At 40.5% G+C, this 18,279-nt stretch overlaps 1 protein-coding gene across 1 annotated transcript in view; it reads right to left on the reverse strand.

The window, feature by feature from the left end:
• glis1b (GLIS family zinc finger 1b) overlaps nucleotides 1–15,074 on the reverse strand; it is a 76,937-nt gene extending 61,863 nt beyond the window's left edge. The window contains exons 1-2 of the mRNA XM_085450030.1: nucleotides 14,920–15,074; nucleotides 14,510–14,818 (exon numbers count right to left, since the gene is read on the reverse strand). Of these exons, the coding sequence (XP_085306156.1) occupies nucleotides 14,510–14,786 (277 nt within the window). The 5' untranslated portion in view covers nucleotides 14,787–14,818; nucleotides 14,920–15,074. The remainder of the gene's footprint in view (nucleotides 1–14,509; nucleotides 14,819–14,919) is intronic.
• Nucleotides 15,075–18,279: the final 3,205 nt, after the last annotated feature.

Raw genomic sequence — 18,279 nt, forward strand, 5'->3', positions numbered from 1 at the left:
GACGACGGTTAGAAGCAAAGCGAGATGTGACTTTTGTGAAATTATTTGGGAGTTGCGACCGATAACTCCAACTGAATGTGGGTCAGTCCAAAAACGTCATAAATAACAATAAATAAATAAATCAGAACAATGCACTTTTTTATTCTCTAACTGAGATTATTCCCAACTATATGTTCTACATTCTGTTTTAAACAACTTTGTATTGATTTTATATATTAGCTTAGAGATGTGATTTTTCTATGTCATGTATTTCATAGTTTTCTTTTTCCAACTCTTTCACATCCCTTAAAACCATCAGAGACATTTGATCTGCCCCAGATTCATTCACAAGTACTGACCACAAGCATACAGTCAGGATCATGAAGAACTACATGTACTGTATCTTCACCGACAATAAGAACAACGAGTTCCGCAACAGATGGTATGAATCCCACAGAGCCCTGCTCTCAACATCATGAAGGCAGCCTGGAATTACACGAGGAGCCTGAACTGAGACGGCCTGAATCCAAAGAAAAACAACAGCTTGTAGAGGCTTAGAGAAACAAATACATCCAGATTTGAGATTTCGGATATCGTAGCGCAAACGTTTTCTTTTTGTTGTGGAAGAACAGCAAAGAAGAACAAGACAGCTTTTTTCCATCTTATCAGATGGATTCTGTTAAAAGCGCAGAGAAAGAAAACGTGGCTTATTTGGTCCTTTTAAATATAGTACGCAGGCTTATAGACGATGGGTTATTTTAAACACGATAAATACTGAATGAACAGCATATCCATTCACAGAGTTTCACAAAATTATAAAATAAGGAAACGCTTCAGTACTCCAGAAATATTTCAAACACCAGCATAGTCTGGTACATATTACATTTATGCACTAAAGATCTGGATATATGTTTAAGGTTTGCTCTGAAGAATAACTGGGACGATACAGCTCCCTGACAGATAGAAATCTAAACTAAAATACCTAATAAAAATATTATGTACAAATATTTATGTATAGAGTCAGTGAACATATAAAAGAGAGTTAAACACTTGACACTATGACCCTAAATAACTTCTAAAAAGGCAGAAAATACCAAGCTGGCCCTGAATGTTGAGTTAATTGTAAATGAACTTGAAACAGATGAACTGAAAAGTAAAAAGTGAAGGATGTCGACTTCCTTGGTCTTTGGTGAGAAGGAGCTTAATTAGATAAAGAAATAAAGAAATCATTCTTCATTTGGATCCTGGCTTATGCCGTGAGGTTTGTTTGGCCGGGCTTGGCCGAGAGTGTAAGCGTCTGAATAGAGAGGGACTCTCGAAGGACTCTGGCCCGTACCATGTGTCAAGCCTTTCACATAACCTGGCATTCATTGTGAAGCTCTTTTATGAACCATAAAAAATATTCATTTCGCCCCTGACCTGTTTTCCAATAGAGTCTCCAAACCCATAAAATGGTTTGCTTTTAATTTATTTTTATTTGAAGAACTTTGAAATGCAAATGTTTGTTTCCTTGCACGTAAAAATTGAGAGAAGCCATCTTGAAACAGAAATTTGATGTGAAATATGAATTCTAGCCATTTTACATCATTCCTAACATAAACATGCAGGTTCTCAGCTCAAGTCTTTCGGTGCTGTTAAATGAGTGTACTTTGGCAGGCTGCAGTGTACATATGCCGATGCTTCGCCCGTCTCGCCGGGCTCCTTCAAGGCTCGGAGCTCTTGAGGGTTGCATGAGACTGGCATCTTTACAGTGGCCTAGATTGGCCGTATTTTCGTGTCAAATGACAAACTGGCCCTGTAAAAGTGGATGCTGCGGTAACCTATGCATTTACATTTACAGCCAAGGCTATCAAGGGTATGGCTAACAAGTACTGTTGACTTTAGTTAAAGTGCGGTTTGGTGGGCTATACGTTAAACATTTTTAATTGCAGCCCTTAAACTAAAGCACATCATTGCACAAGTTTCATTTACAATAAAATCATTCAGTTTATAGATAGTGTTAAAATTCCAACTATATCTATAAAAGTATCATTCATATGAACAATTGTAAAAGATTTATTATCCCCAGTGTGTCCTATCATTTTAAAAGTATAAAAATCAACAGACAAACACTGGCAACTTATGTTGGATGCAAGTTCTGCAGCACCGTCACACTGCATGGACATAGGAGTACCATGGCAATCAAAACAGCACAGATCTGGGGCAGAACCATGGGAGGGACAAAGGTTTGGCCAACCCACAACACCAGTAGGAATGGGTATCGTTTAGGTTTTATCTGATACCAGTACCACACCAGTACTTTTGAAACGGTGCCGGTGCTTAAACGGTGCTCGAACCGGTGCTTAAAGAATGGAGAACACAAACTTTGTCCAAAAACTTCTCATGCTCAGCTGTTTTTTGTAAAAAGATAACAATGTTAGCCTTTTCTGCAGCTATAGGGCATATATGGTATCACTCTTGGCTGGAAGCTTAAACAATGGAAAAAAACACAAACTTTGTCCAAAAACCTCTCATGTTTAACTGTTTCCCTCTTTTTCTTTGGTCATTTTAGCCTTTTTTGCCAGGGTGAAGGGAGCATCTGCCATCAAACAAGAAGACAGCCGCATGTAGCTATGATGATGTTTGCTAGTTCACCTTACATGCATTAATGTAATAACGTGGTTAGTCTACTCAACGTAAATTACACACGAACAACATTAAGCTACTCATGCAGAGAAGAACGGCTGCTGCTGCATCATCATCCTCATCATTTCTGCTACACTGGCAGGGCTAGGGGCCAGGACTCTCCTCTTCGTGTTTTTGGGGGATGTTGCAAACTCCGGGTCCGATAACAGGCACCACACCCGCAGTAGATGCGCTCGGTGTGAGGTCTGGCAGCAAGCTATCAAATACGGCGCATTTCTCGGCTTTAAAAAAAAACGCTATGCGTCGCCAGGTGTTTCATCGGATTCTTGGTGTTACCTCCTTTGACAGCATCACAGTATCAGCTTAAAGCACTTGTTGCTGCTGAGTTTGCATCTTTTGCTGTGAAGTACAGCCAGACTTTGACCGCTTTGCCTTGGACATTTTTAATCTGTAGCTCTGCTCTAAAACAACGTACGTACCTGGCCCCGCCTACTATCCTTGGAAAGGTAAAATGATTGGCTGGAATCCAAAGTGTCTGACATCTCAAGGAAAAAAAGCACCAAAATAAAGCACTGAAATGTGCGCTGCTTTTCGGTCTGGTTACTACCGTTTATGCCAGAACCGGTGCCATTATACTGGTACCCATCCCTAAAAACCAGTGCTACTCAAATACTCACAGAACTATTTTTCTAGAAGAAGGTTGCTGATCGCACATGGCCACATTTTCAGTGCAACCACCTATTTAAACACAGCTTTATCAACAATACAAATGACTACAAAACTGTTCCACTTTTTTGCAGCCATGTCTGCAAATTTGACGATTTGGCTTACGGAAAAATCCCCACACAGAAAACTGAAAATAATTGATGAGACATCAGTTTTAGTGCCACCACAATGTTAGCAATAGCCTCGGCCTGGCCACAGCTGCATAGAAATGAATGAGCAATAAACTTGAATCGTTTATCACATACAATTACTGAGAAAACCACACATATTTAGTTTCATTTCACAATACATTCTGTAACAATGTCGTTTTAAATACTCATAAAAACAGAGCAGTTTCTCAATGATGCCGAGTTATAGCACAAGTAGTTCTATTTATTTCAATGGGAAGTGCGCTTGGCAGGAAAACTAAGACTTTCTTAGAAACTTGGGAAGTGTGAGGGGTTGGGGAGTTGTTGGTGGTTACTACAATGAAATCTGATTCTCGACAAAAGGCCATGATTTATGATTATCACTTCTACCTGTATCATCTGATAAAAATGCTCTTTTTCTTTCATCTACTGGCAGGAAACACTGATGACGCAACCGCCAACGACCTTAATCACAATTCAAGCCAAACAGTTAAAATCTTGGCTGTTCCGTTTATGGTTGTCAGTGTAAATTGTTAGTTAGCGATTTTTCAAGTCCTGTATCATTTTACGTACAAATCCTGAAAAGCCTGTTGCACAGTAGGTCTCTGTGTTCCTCTGCAGAACAGCAAACACACTGTCAAACTCCATGGAGCCGAGCGGAGCGCACCGGGCTGTGTAATGCCATGGAACAAGCAGCAGGTATTTGTTAGTTAATCAGTGTTTGAATTAAGCTAGAGGCCGAGGTTGTGCTCGGGAGCAGCAGGGATGTTTTGACTAAGCCATCTCTGCGAGGGCCCGGTCATGGAGACTCGGAGCATTTGTAAAAGATTAGCGGCCCAGTCCTGATGTACTGAGCTCAGGTCATGCAAAGTGCAGGGCTCGGACGTGAGGCAAGCTCCAACCTATCTCTCACATCTGCCGCCCTCACAGAGCATATCTGCTAGTCGTGGTACATGAAACACTGAATAATGTGATTAAAGGTTTTGCAGTGAGGTTTGGAGCTCACTGAGGGGAGATCAGAAGAAGTTATTCCTTGGGAAAGATTTCCCAGGTTTATAGACACTCGGGACATACAGTATATGCAACAGTTGCCCAATCTGTGTACATTCTACCTTCTATGTGTCATGAAAGTGTGCTATCAGACGTGCACGCTTCCAGTCAGAGTATCCATGTTGAAGAAAAGTTGAGGGAAAGGAACAACAATGGTGCACATGCTCTCAGCCGATCATTAGCCAAAAGACTAAATGAAAACCAACTGTGTAGGAACAATAAAATAATTTGTCATGGGAGAAGGGTGCAGATAAATTCTGCAAAGCATTTTCCAATTGGCTCAGGCTGCAGGACACTGGGCCAAGTGCTCAGCACCTGGCTGTCATGGCTCTGACGCTGCCTAATTCATTTCAACTCTCAAACACAAGCCTATTAGATGAAGAGCCGATACGAGCTGAAAGTGCCTGATTAGGCTTTTTATCGGTATTGGCCAACATGTGCTGTGAGCTGACTTTTTAAGGGCAAAAGTTAGATAAACAGAAAGAAGAGACTGGAAAAATCTTGCTCTTCTCTCCTTTCTTCACTCACTCTATCAGTTCAGTAAATCTCTGACTCAGCTTTGGTGAGGACATTCTGGGGAAAAAGCCAGCTACTCATCCTAAATATTCTTGCCTAAAATCCCGGGTGATATATAAGAAACATTTCCTGCAATGGGTAGCTTTTTTTGGTTACTGTAGCCATGGGAATTTCCAAGTGTCTTGTCTATGTGGATCCAAGCATCTCAGCGTATCGATTTCAAGGTGAATGAAGCTCTTCTTGATGGGCTTTGGCTTTGTCGTAAAGGTTTAAAGCTAAACACCAGGAGAAAAGACGCACATGTCAAGCCAGTTGGATGGTTAGGAGCTGGTTCCTATTAACCTTCCTTTTCAAAACAGCTGGCCACCAGCACATCATTATTATCTATTATGCTTTTCGTTTATATAGCTTGTTGCAGACAGTAGACAACTATACCTGTAAATCATGCAAAGTTACTCAAAAATAAAAATACAAGGATGTAATTTAGCATAATTTAAATGCATCAACATGTGGATTTCTAAAGGAAAGTTTATAATCACATCCAGTCTTTGGAAATGCACAAAACCATCCCCTGTCCTAAAGTATTACATGATCATAACATCTTTTTGGTGATTGATACACTTGCTGAAAAATTAGCACTGGCTCAGCATTTATTTTGCCAAGTATTAACATTTCTTATTTTTAAAAACTAAGTTGTGTGTCCTGTTTGGGAAACATCCAACATGACCAGTGTTGCAACAGACTTCATCCTCAAGCCAAACAAAAAGAACACATTTTGGACCACAGTGTACTAACCTCTTGACTACAGTTTTCAAATGGATCTCTGCTCCAGTTAGCTGGCAAAAAGTGCATATTTTATTAACTTTTCAAGTTCAACTTTCATGTTCAGAGTTCAACTTGTCCATCGTGTAGCTTCGCTTGGACTCCGGCATTAACACACTTACAAACACACACTTACAAACGCACAAATCAGCTCGCTCCTGAAACGGCCAACAACGAGCCCCATAAGAGATCATAAGTGTACGACATGATGTTTGTGTTAAGCAGTGTATTATAGGAGCTGACTTCTGGGTCTTGGGGGGAATGTTAAGCATGTTAATGAAGAGTGCATACTGAAGGTATTACTCAGTGCAATGTGGACCCATTTAACACACTTTCTACAAACGGAGAAAAGGAGCCCTACTCTTAATCTTGGCAGCAATAAATCAAAAGGTAGAACTCGATGTCTTCGACGATGCTTGCGGAAAGCTGTTTTTCCTATTCAGAATTTCATCAAATAATATTAAAAAACAGAAAGAAAATTGCTCATATTCCTTAAAATGGAATTTAAAACTAACAACCTAAAAGACACAGAAGCCAGAAGATAGCAGATGTCTCTACTGTTTCCAGTGGAAACTTGTGGACAGAGCAGCCAGCACATCTGTGAGATGTGGTTTTTGTGTCTAGAGGGTAAAATCAGGCTGAGATGCCTAGAAGACAATGACATCAGTACATCAGTACAGCAGCTATAAGTCAGAGTAGCTTTAAATGTCTTCAACTCCTGGCTTGGCAACTAGTCAGGCAAACATAGACCTTGACGTGACAGGTAAAAAGAGGAGAGCAAATAAGCAACGCTTGGTTATGCTAAACAAAAAAAAGGGGAAAAACCACGAGGAATATAAATCAGCTGTGCTCACTCTTCCAAAGAGATGCACTGATCTGATAAGTGGATCAGACATCGGTCCAATTATGACTCAGAAAGTCAGATCGGGAATTGGTAACAAAAGGCTGATCTAGTGTACGGAGCCAATCTATTAAACTCAAGCTAACAGAACAAATATCAGACGATTGGATGGTATTTTTATTCAGCAGTGAAGAACAGCAGAATAGCTACGCTGTTCGGCCTCTTTGTTCAAGCTGTCATATATCTGTGAAGCGCTCCGTCCTCCCCATGTCATCGTGTAAATAAAGAAGACTTAAACTTGAAAACTTCATCTACCCAGATTTATTTTTCACTTGCAACGACTTTTTCTTTACTTGTTTGCAGCTAAATGTGAGTTCACAAAAAACCATGAAAACCTCCACAGACAGACTTGTCTGCTTATGTTGGGGAGCTTTTAGTGCAGTTACGGTAATATAATCCATAACACACTGAACATTATCTTCACTCTCACCTGTGTCTTATCTGCTGTGTGTGAGGAGGTGCACCGAAGGTGAAAGTGAGAGCAGAGACAGCAGTAAACATACAGTAAACACTCAAACGCACTAATGTAAATACTTTTTACTGTTTTTCACTTGTAATATTACTTATTAACACTAATCCACTGTTTCTATATATCTATTCATTGATTTGCTACCTTTTCTTATAAAAAGTAACAAAACAGTGTTTAAAATGAGGTTTCCTTGCACATAAAATCTGATTATGAATGAGAATTTCTACACTGGTGTCAGATCAATAAAAAGCCAAGGCATCTGCACTGGTATCCGAAATGTTGGATCTGTATCCCCGTTCTTCCCCACAAAATGCCAGATCCTTGTTGTACTTTGATAACTTTTAGGGTGAGAAGCTAAGTGGAGAAATGCATGAACAGTTAGAGTTAAATGTTTGCTTTTAACAAACCACTATTAAAATATTACAAGCAAAAAGTGTAATATAGTGTTTTCAGTACTGCAGGGGAAGTTCTCATGCAAAAGATATTCCCACGCATAAAAAAAAAGCCCTCTGCAGCACCACATCATGGGAAATTGCATCTTCTTATCACACACATTATCTCCTTGCACTGATATTAGCCCACTGAAAAACAGCCTTCTCTTTCAAATATAATTGTCTGTAAAAAAGTCTGTAAAAATAACCCTAAGCGTTGCAGATCACAGTGCTGGCATGGAGCCGCTAAACTTTATTAACATCCAGAGTCGGTCTGGCGAGTCTCCCAGTTCCCTGCAACTTGGACTTAAAAGCCTTAACCTGAACAAGACAGCAGCATCGCTTTCCCAAAATCCTCCTCTTCCTCCCAGCATGCACAACCGTGCCTGTCCAGACTCACCAATAACAAAGAAGCACCAGTCTATCTGCGCCACCCTGCTGACACTAATCATCAGTTGTTGCGCGTGTAAGAGATACGTATGCCATCATAAATTTCTATCCAAAGATTTGTGTTTCAAAATAGATTTTATACAAAAATAAATAAATAAATGAAAATCAGTAGATCCCGACCACAAGGCAAGTTGACTGTCTGTAAAGGACGATTCGTAAACTAAAAATCTGCCAAGACGTAACGCACACGTTAATATCTGAGTCCAACAACGTCAAGTCGTCACGCTCAGTGTTTATGATTGATGTCAACCCACATCACTTTAAGACAAGACACAGTGCACGAGTTTTCCTCTAAGCAGCCTTCGTTCCATCGTTCTTTTGTGCACTTAATAATCTTGGTAAGCTAATACAGTGCTCAGGCTGGATCGCTTTGCACATGACTAGAGAATAACTAATTCTTCCAGAATGCTAGGCTTCGATTAACGAGCACTAATAAAATATATAAACTGCACTATTAGACTTTATAATGTCTCTGATAGTCCACTGGGGCAGCGCCAGCCAATGGTGCAGTGAGCTGACTGGGCACTGCCCCGTGGCAGCTTCCTGGCAGAGACGGAGAGAGAGGATAAAACTCGAGCCTTTTGGCTGCCTTCTCCTCCACTCTAATGAAGGCATTAAAACATCATGTTTGCCCATTTGTTTTTGACCACTCGGTTGAAGCCAGTGTTTGATTGGCTAGCTGATTAACGTCCAACATGCCCAGCCTCATAAAAAAGGGACATTTCAGACACCGTTTAGAGAAGTTGAGGCTGACTCGCATTTAAATCTGTCGCTTGCTGCAGGTTTAAATGGTGATCTGTTTACCGAGCTGTGATGCAGACTTTGTAAGCTTTTATGTAGCATAAATAAACTGCTGACATACTCTCTGGCAGAAAAAGATGAAATAGGAGCCTCTCTTAAAACTCGGATGCAAACAGTGCCTTTTCATACTCATACAATTTGGGTCTTGAGCACTTGTTAAGGGAGCTCAGTGAGTCCTTACGTCCTCTTCGTTCCCCCGTCATGTCTTGCTCTCTTCCTGTCTCTCTCTCTCTAGCTGACAGCTGCGAGTGCCCCCTAAGCTTCCAGGCGCACTCTAGCCGAGGCAGCACGGCGGCGGACGGTCGTCTTTACTGCCACAGTCAAGAGTGGAGCGGATTTTTCTTTGATGAAACACAGCAGCGTTGAGCCAAGAACAGCAAGTGGCACAGCCGGGATGTAAATCAAAAACCCACCCATGTGCTAAGTCATACACGGAGAGCTCTGCGAGAGGAGTCGCTGCTGTCTGAAAATGCATGAGTAATGCAGACTGTATAGACGTGTGGTCAGCTGCGGCATGCTTGTCCAGGCAAACAGAGAAAAGTCTTTTTTTATCTTTTCTATGCTGAGCTCCAAAACAAAGACACCTGGCAGCTTATTCCTCTCACCGCCAAGAGCGCATAAAAGTTTTGGGCAAGGTTTGTGCTAAAAATACACTTTTACGATGACATATCTGAGCCAACGTTGCAGCTTTTTCTTGATTAAGCTGAGGCCCCGGGCAAATTTCTTCTGGTATTCCAGAGATATTTCGACACTTACTCAAACCAGATCATATTTTTGCTGTGTGACTGTTTGGATTCCTTGGCAGAATGCAAGTCAGAATGCTTTTGGTTAGAGTGAGATGCCATAGTCATACCACAATGGTCACATAAGAATGAGAACATCTGACCTTACAACAGAAAAGGAAAAGCACAGCAAACATCACATTTTAGCTTTTTTGAAGCTCATTTAGCAAATCTAATCAGAATCCGACCACAGCTGATGCAACTCTCGTCTCTTCCTTTTGCCGTACCTCCTGATTCCATACACACCACGTGGATCTCAGGCCGAGTTGGGCTAAGGTGATTCAGCCCAGCACATGCCACACAAGGGGTGTTCTCTCGTTCTCCCTCTCTAGTGGCTGTGACTCAGGAAGTGCTTTTATTCCATTACCCAGCATCCAGCGTCTCAGGCAGAGGTTTACGGGAATACCGTTGCAGAATCATCACCGGGCCTTCGCTTTATGAATCAATGGAACATGCTGCAAATATTACACCCTGCAACACCCTTCCCAGGCAGCACCCTAACATTTGCCCATAACTCACTGCTGAGCTCATGCAATATGCAAAGACGTGGGCTGAGGCTCTTTAGCTCATGGGAATGCACCGAGCGGTGAGAAAACCCAGGAAAAGAATGTTACTATCACTGTGCTACTTTTTATATATAAACAGGTCCGTGTGTATTTTTTCCAAGGAGAACAACCGGACAAAGAGAAGACCGTTCACGATGACGCATTCCACATAAAGTACAGCTGGCTGAAAAAAAAGCATAACCAAAAAATGTGCTGTGTAGTTTTTCACTATCTGGTTAGCCTCAGCAGAGAAATTAAGCGAAGAAGACGTTCAATAAAAGGTCAAATGTCACAGAGCAGCGGTAGCAGCAAAACGTTTCTGAGGGTTGATCGGTCTTTCAAAATATCTTCGAGAAAAAGCGCCTATAAGCTTTTCATCACTGCCACTACTTTTTGGCAAAAGGAGTTACAGCGATACTGAGACCCACAGCCTTCTTTCAAACTTCAGCCGCACTGAATAAACTGATATTTCAGTGCTCGTGTCAGCTTTTTCTCCTTTCAACAGAAAAGTGATCGGCAGAGGAACTTTTTTCTTTTCCTTTCTTTTCTTAAAAAAATTATATTTTTAAGAAAAAAAAGATGAAAATGATTCACTATTTAAAAAGTAAAATGTGGTTTTGGCAAAAAGTTTAAAAAGCAAGCAACAAAAAATGACTCTGTAAAGTAAATGATACAAAACACTGCAACACCTGAATATTAACCCAGATGAGGATTTGTATTCTTTAACTATTGCTTTGATTTTTTTGTGACCCGATTAGGGTAAAACCAAATTTTCCTAGCTTGCTTAACAGCCTCTAAAATATAAAAATACATGAACTTTCATTAAATTCTAGACTTTTAGTCTAGACTAGATTTAATTAATTACCTTACCAACTATGACATTATGACACTTTTTCATTCCTGAAGCTTTGTGTTAGAATACTGGGGAGAAAAAAATGAACGACTTCACTAAACTATATGAACTCCATCGACTGCTTTTGGTAACAAGTTAACAAACCACGATGTGAAGTCACTGATTTGTGTCGATTTTCTTAACCTTTCAGCATTAAACCAAAACAGTTCAGCAATAACACAACTGAACTCTCCCCCAGAAACAGTGAAATCCAAGCAAAATAAATCATATTGTCTGGGCATACATCAAATACGCTTAAAGGCATTTTAAGCCTCAAGTCACAGGTAGTTTAAGAAATTTAAAACCCCTTGAAACAGCTGAAACAAATATTCTCCCAGAATTATAGATATATAAACATTTTGATGTGACACAAATCTAATGATTTAGATGAAAGCCTATACTCAGAATCTAGCCAACAGAAAGTATTGGAATACTGATATTTTTATGTAATCACCAGTTTCCTCTTAGGCTTGGCTGAACACTGGGTTTTGATGGATGAGAAGGATATTTTGGGACATTTAATTACTCTGATTTGTCTGACTTTTTAAGAAAAGGCGACTCTGACAAGCTTTTCTTCTGTTTTTCAGATACATTTGACACCACACGGGTAACAATTCACACAGTTTGCTTGGAACCGCTGCTTTTCTCACAATAAAGACTTTGCACTTACAACTGAAATTATTCACGGGCTACTGGGAAGCTGTCATTAAGTGTATTACACTTCAGAGGCTGAAAGCAGCACTGTAATGGTTGGTTGTTTCTCATAACAGTCAGATTATCGCCCCACAGTCTGACGTCTGGGGGAAAACACAGGAAACCAAGTCAGTCTGAGGGAATTTCACATTGATACCAAAGCCACTTCCCCATAAAAATAGTGTCTGAGGATATCAGCGGATGTGTGCACGCAGTGTAGGCTCACACAGTGTCTGTTTACAATATATAAGATCGATGCCATGGAGGTTGGTGAGTTTATGTGCTTACACTGGTACACCGGTGCTATTCACATGATAATGTGGCACAAAAACATACAAGCTCAAATGTTGATTACTCATCTCTTTAGAGACATCCTGTGCATTATCTGAGAGCAGCAGTGTGGGACACCAGCACACTCTTCAGACTCAAACATTTCCTTAAATAAGCTCAGACTCAGCAGCATCGTTCTGGCCAGGAGAAACTTCAGTAAGATATCAAATGATGCTAGAGTAGACAATTCATTCAAGCTGATATTCAGCTGGTTTCCTTGCAGGCTTAATATTTTCTTTGCTGGTGGGCGCTAATATTTATAGCACAGTTGACCTGCAGTGTTAGAGTGATTAGCCACCGTTAAACTAACAAAGAGGACGGAAAAAATAAGCACACTGTCTGAAGTCATGCACAGATTTAAGTGTTATTTGACTTGGTGCGAAGAAAAATAGAGAAAATGGTGCTTTTCTATAGTTTCTATAAATATACATATATATATCTATATATATATAGATATATAGATATATATATGTATTGTCGAATGCTCTCTCATTCACCGACTCTCATTCAAGTCAGTGGTTTTACACTTGTAAACACTTATGCAAACAATCGAACACAATGAAGAAAAACTGGCAGAGAGCATGGTTTTTGTAGTTTGGGAGCAATTAGAAAACCAGCAAAGCAGTTCCAAATGCAAACATCTTGTGGTGCGTGACAGCTTTCCTCCAAGGATTAGATGAAACACCACCACCTACATTTGAATCGCTGTTATCACTGAGTAATACCTCACTTTTTGCAATTACAGGGTTCACGGAAAAGGTCGGGAATCTCCTATCTGAGTTAAGTCTTCCTCCGCTGTCTCACTTCCATTAGGAGAAATATTACAGGCACTGTTTGTTCTGAGATCCCTTTCAGAATAAATCTAAAGTAATGGTTGAGAATGCAGCCTTAATTCCAGCTCTGTCCCCAAATGGGAGTATGTAATATGACCGGGCTGAAATGAGGCATTATACAAAAGACTGATGAGTACTGAGATCATTTTCATACTCCATGCTCACCAAGACTGACTATAAAACACTGTAAAAATGCCTGTAATGCAGCACATATTTGTGCAGGCTAGAAACATTAGAGTTCACATTAAACGTAATTAAACTTTGTATTCCTGAATGCTACAATAAAATATAATGTCGCTGAATCAGTGCGTGCTTAAGGAAACTCTTGCTGGATGAAGTTTTGCTTGCCATAAAAATGATGACCTTATTAAAATTTCACTCAATTGTTTTATACATTCAGGCCAAAAAAAAAAAAAAAGAATGCGTCTGCCTCAGTGTTAATCTGCATAACGTGAACTACAAACACATAACACATCTTGCATTCCCACAATTTACGGGAAGCGAGTTCAAAAGCGCTGAAAAGACAATGAGACAATTCATTCTGGTTCGGGATGCTGGGGATGGAGGGCTGAGGGCACAACTGTGCTCTGAGAGAACTCATAAATGCCGAGAGACATTCAGCAGACATATGGTTTGTGTTTAGGACCAAGAAACAATAATCAAATCCGTTGATCCTCTTCTTGCTGCAAGGGTGATTGCTAATATAAAAGTCTGTTCAGTCTAATCAGAATTTAGGACGGGGCTGTAATTACCTCCACCCACTCACAACAACACTGTCTAAACAGGATAGCACAGACTAAAAACACAGTTTCCACTCTGTATACTATTTATATTCCACTTTCATCTATGGAATTTTTGCTTTAAAGATTTTCCCTTCACCAATAAACTCGCAGCCCTGCTTCTTGATTTTTTTTTAACCAACAGGCACCAAAGGACTCATATAAGAATATTTTAGCAATTTAAGCATGTCTACTTAGTTAACTAAAAGCCCTAATATTTTTCTCAAATTGAGACAAAATAGACAGTTGCAGCTGTCCAAGAAAGAGTTTTCCTATTGTTAGATAAGCCAATGTGACACTGAACTCAACTATTCCTTGTTAACACACATAGGAAGTGCACATTTGCTTGGCAGCTTTCTATATCCCTTCACAGAAGTCTTTGATCAGAATCAGAATCAGAATACTTTATTGATAGACTGTTTATGAATTGGCCAGCACCCAAAGGAGGTCTGAGTTTAATTAAAAGGCCTAACGCACAACTGCAAACAATGCTCTTTACACCAAAGTGCAGCTATATCAAAGGACGCTCTTTAGAAGCCATGTGGAAGCAATATTCATTCAGATGATGGCTTTTTAAATCACTCTCAAATAACCAGAACTGCTAACTGGTCAAACTGTCTGGCTGAATGTGCCATAACGTTTGTTTTAAATAAAGAGATGAAAAACATTTCAATTTCCTTCAACTGGCGAATCCACTCAGTTAAAGGACTTTGCAACATCCTCCATGCTCAGCAGCAGGAGTGCCGACAGAGCCTACCTTGCACCGGTGGGAGAGAGAAGCACAAGCGCGCAGTTTTGCCTGACAGATGCGCTTTTTCCTCGGACGCGGAGAGTCGCTTCGGGCTGGCGCAGTTCATGTGAGTCGGGGTGTCATGAGGGCTCCGGCAAATCTGCGATCCAAAGCCGTTCCCTGCTCGTCGCGCACAGATGTCTCCCTTGCTGCCGTACACGGAGAGCGTCAAGCCAGTGAAGTCGGTGAAAGCAGGGGTCTGGCAGTGGCTCACCATCCCGAACAGCGCTGAGGAGTTTTGCATTAATGACCCAGTGCGGTCCCCGCTCACATTACCTGTGCGCGTGAAAAGAAAAAGGTCAACAAATCGCCGCAGTCTATATGAACCAGGGGGAAATCGTCACATTGGGAAACTTCAGGGATTTGGCAACACCTACCTTGTCCAATTTGTTTACGAGGAGCAGAAAGAGTCTAAACGCGTACACGACCATGCTTATCAAAGCGGAGAAGGAAGCATTTGCACGCCTGATCGATAGCATCCTCTCAGTGGCGACCAGACATCACAGCATCCCGTGCACACACCTCTCTCTCTCTCTCTCTCTCTCTCTCTTCCCCCCTCTTTTTGCGTGAGATTGACACCCAATAGCTGCACCGGTATGCAGGAGCGCCAATAAGGACGGTGTCCGTGTTTCCGTGGGGGGATAAGATCTGGATCGGGACGATGTAGCAGTTCTGAGTAACGCACGAATCAAGATTCGAATAAACTCCCATAAAGTTGTGTGCAATATCCTGCATCATCATGCGTGTTTATGATGCGCCCGGTATCATTCAAAGCTCGCTGTTACTAATCATGATGTGATCGACACTATGTCACAACACTGAATTTCAGCGTTTAATGACCCACAGCTCCTGAGGGAAATGTAAGCATTTACGAGAACAAGCATAGTTTCATATGCACAAGGCTATTCCGAGGCTTTTATTGAGCAGATCGGATCAGGACTCTCCATCTCAGTAGTTCGTTTGGTTATGGATTTGTGTCTGTGGTTTCCATGCTGCTTTTCCACAGAGGCTTGGCTTAATTTAAAGAAAAATAAAAACGTGAGGGGAACTGTTTATACCAATAAATCCCTTTGAATTCAATTAAATTGGTCAGTTTGCTTGAGCCGCCAAAATGATTTCAGTTACTTTAATTGTTCATGAAAATCACGAGTTCTTACGTTTAAAAAAAGTTTTCAATAACTAGTAATATTAATGGGATTTAATCTCTATTGTTGCGCTTAAATTGGAAACATTTCTCAAAAATAATGTAAACAGCACAAATTATTCTAAAGCTTTCCTGTTATTTATGGCAGTCATTTGAGAGGCAAGCGCCACCACTCTGTGGCCAAACTTAATAATTATCTAAACAAGTTTAATATCAGCGGTAACACAAAACCTTCATATAGAAAACCACCAATCAAAACCACCACTGTTGCCTAATTAACCCACAGATTTAATTTCAGTGCTTATGATCAAACGGTTCTTTCCTGCGACGCTGACCGGGCGCCTCACCCTGTAAGTGGCTGGGTTTTCTCTCTCTCTCTTAACAAGAAAATTGCAATTCTGCAGCGCCATCTTGCGGTGTTTACATGGAAGCGAAGATGCTCAGTAAAGACAAATCTAAACAGTTGCGTAAATGCACGGAGGTGAAGGAAAGTTTATAAATGCCTTAGGAGATAAACGGCGGGAGTAAGCGCTCACTTTGCTGCTGTAAAGTGTGAGGAAAATATCGGCTGTAAAAATGCGCGACTTGTGCTGCCTTTGTTTCTTCATCCGGTTATTCCAATTTACTAAACTAAACTAAAGGTTTGAGTTTGTTTTGAATTTCCTGTGTGCTACTTAAAACGACAGTTTTCGTTTCCTCTGTTTCCTCTTATCTATTTGGCTAAACGGCAGAAAATGAATTGGAGGATGTAACACGGCCAGACTTCAGGGCCTGGCACTTATCTCTAAGACTTATCTCTAAGGGAGTTTGAGGGGACAGTTTGAAGATGCTACGTTTAAAAAAAATCATTTAAAAAGATTTTTTTCACCCATTTTATAGACCAAGGATTCATTGAACGGCACATGTATGTGGCATACTAATCTGTAATTTTAATTATTAACTGCATGCTTAAATCATACTCAGCTTACAATAACCATTTTATTACAGATCAACATCACACAGCATAACTATTGTTTCAAAAAGTAAAGTGGAGATGCTGTCTGCTTCTTTAGACCTTTGTGCAGCAACATAGCAGAGGGCACTAAGCCTGTACTTGTTGACCATATAGCCTATAAGATTAGGCTAAGATAAGTAAGCCTTCTTAATGGGTTGAAGTATTTTTTTTATACTTTTTACTTTCTCCCAAGACGATTTGGTCTTTCCAGGGCTGCAGGTAAAAGAAAACATCTAAAGATTTTCTAACATGAATGAATCACCTCACGGGTTCAGCAATAGTTTTAGAAACTGCTGTTTCTCAACACAGTTCACTAACAAATTTTGTTATCAAGACTCAGGTCAAAAGCCTACATCTCTCGTGGTATGAGGGTGCATTAGTGCCTATGGAGCTAGTAGCTTGCACATGTGGAAACGCACCATCAATGCTAAAAGCTACATAGAAAAAAAAATCTTATGAGTAATTTCAGGTTTTTAAAGTCCACGTATGCATGAACCTATGATTTGACATCGTATTGAAAAAGGCAAGTCCAGTTTACTTAATCTGGAAAAATATATTTATTTATATCTATTTTTCTTCCCTTTTTTGACAGTCACCACAGAAAGGCCATCACTTGAAAGGCCTTATGGCCTTTACCAAAGAAGTAACCATAAAAGAGGTTACACACTTGTATCCCACTGTGAACAATTTCCCCTGTGATGTTAAATTACCTGCAGCACTACAATACACTCACACGTGGGAGCTACAAAGCTGAACTGCACTTGGCTAACACGCTTGCTAACAAACCAGTGTTTAAATAAACTGAAAGCAGGCAAAGCTAAGTCAAACTTACATTGTGGCCTGAAAAGAAGACGGCGACACCTGTTGCCCTTTAACACCCATGTAGCTAAACAGTGGTCGAGCAAACCGCCAATAACTACCACTGAGCCCTGTGGAAAAACAACCTCATACTCGTTAGCAGTGTTCACGGAGCGGTTGTTTTCTCCTTTATCCTTCTCCCACAAATCAGTAGGGTACCCGGTGCTAAAGCTAACTGGTGCTTTGGAAAATACAGGTATGTGAGGCGATTACTAGACGTCATTAGCGATAAATTAAACATTGAGCTGAAAAAAATCATCAGTGTTTCCTGCTACCGGACAGAAACTTTTCAAAGCATCGTTTTGGAGCAAACTTTTGTATTATGAAATGAAATGTTGATTTTATGTCTCGATGACCTACAATTATAATTAAAGTTAATCTTATTATAATAACCAAATATCAGTTTGTCCGTGAACTCCTCTTACGCGCCTACGGTCATGTTGCCAAGCAACCACTTACTAGCAGGACATAAAACAGGACATCGGCTGATTTTAAGACAGTCGTACTCATTTATATCTTCTACTTGTTTGTATAAACGAGAGCTACCAGCCTTTTTTGATTTGGCTTTGATTTGATGTTTCTTCACGGTGGGAAATATTGAAGAAAATTAGCTCCCAACTACGCTATGGGATGTTTAGCAAGATGAAAACGCAGGTATTAATATTAGTGATGGGTCGTTCGCGAACGAAATGGCTCTTAGAGCCGGGTCTTTGACGTGAACGACGCGAGCCGGCTCCTTAT

The sequence above is a fragment of the Copadichromis virginalis genome, linkage group LG23, assembly GCF_057382275.1.
Source record: "Copadichromis virginalis isolate Kocher_CV1m ecotype Utaka linkage group LG23, C_Virginalis_male_GT1.1, whole genome shotgun sequence".
NCBI lineage: Eukaryota > Metazoa > Chordata > Actinopteri > Cichliformes > Cichlidae > Copadichromis > Copadichromis virginalis.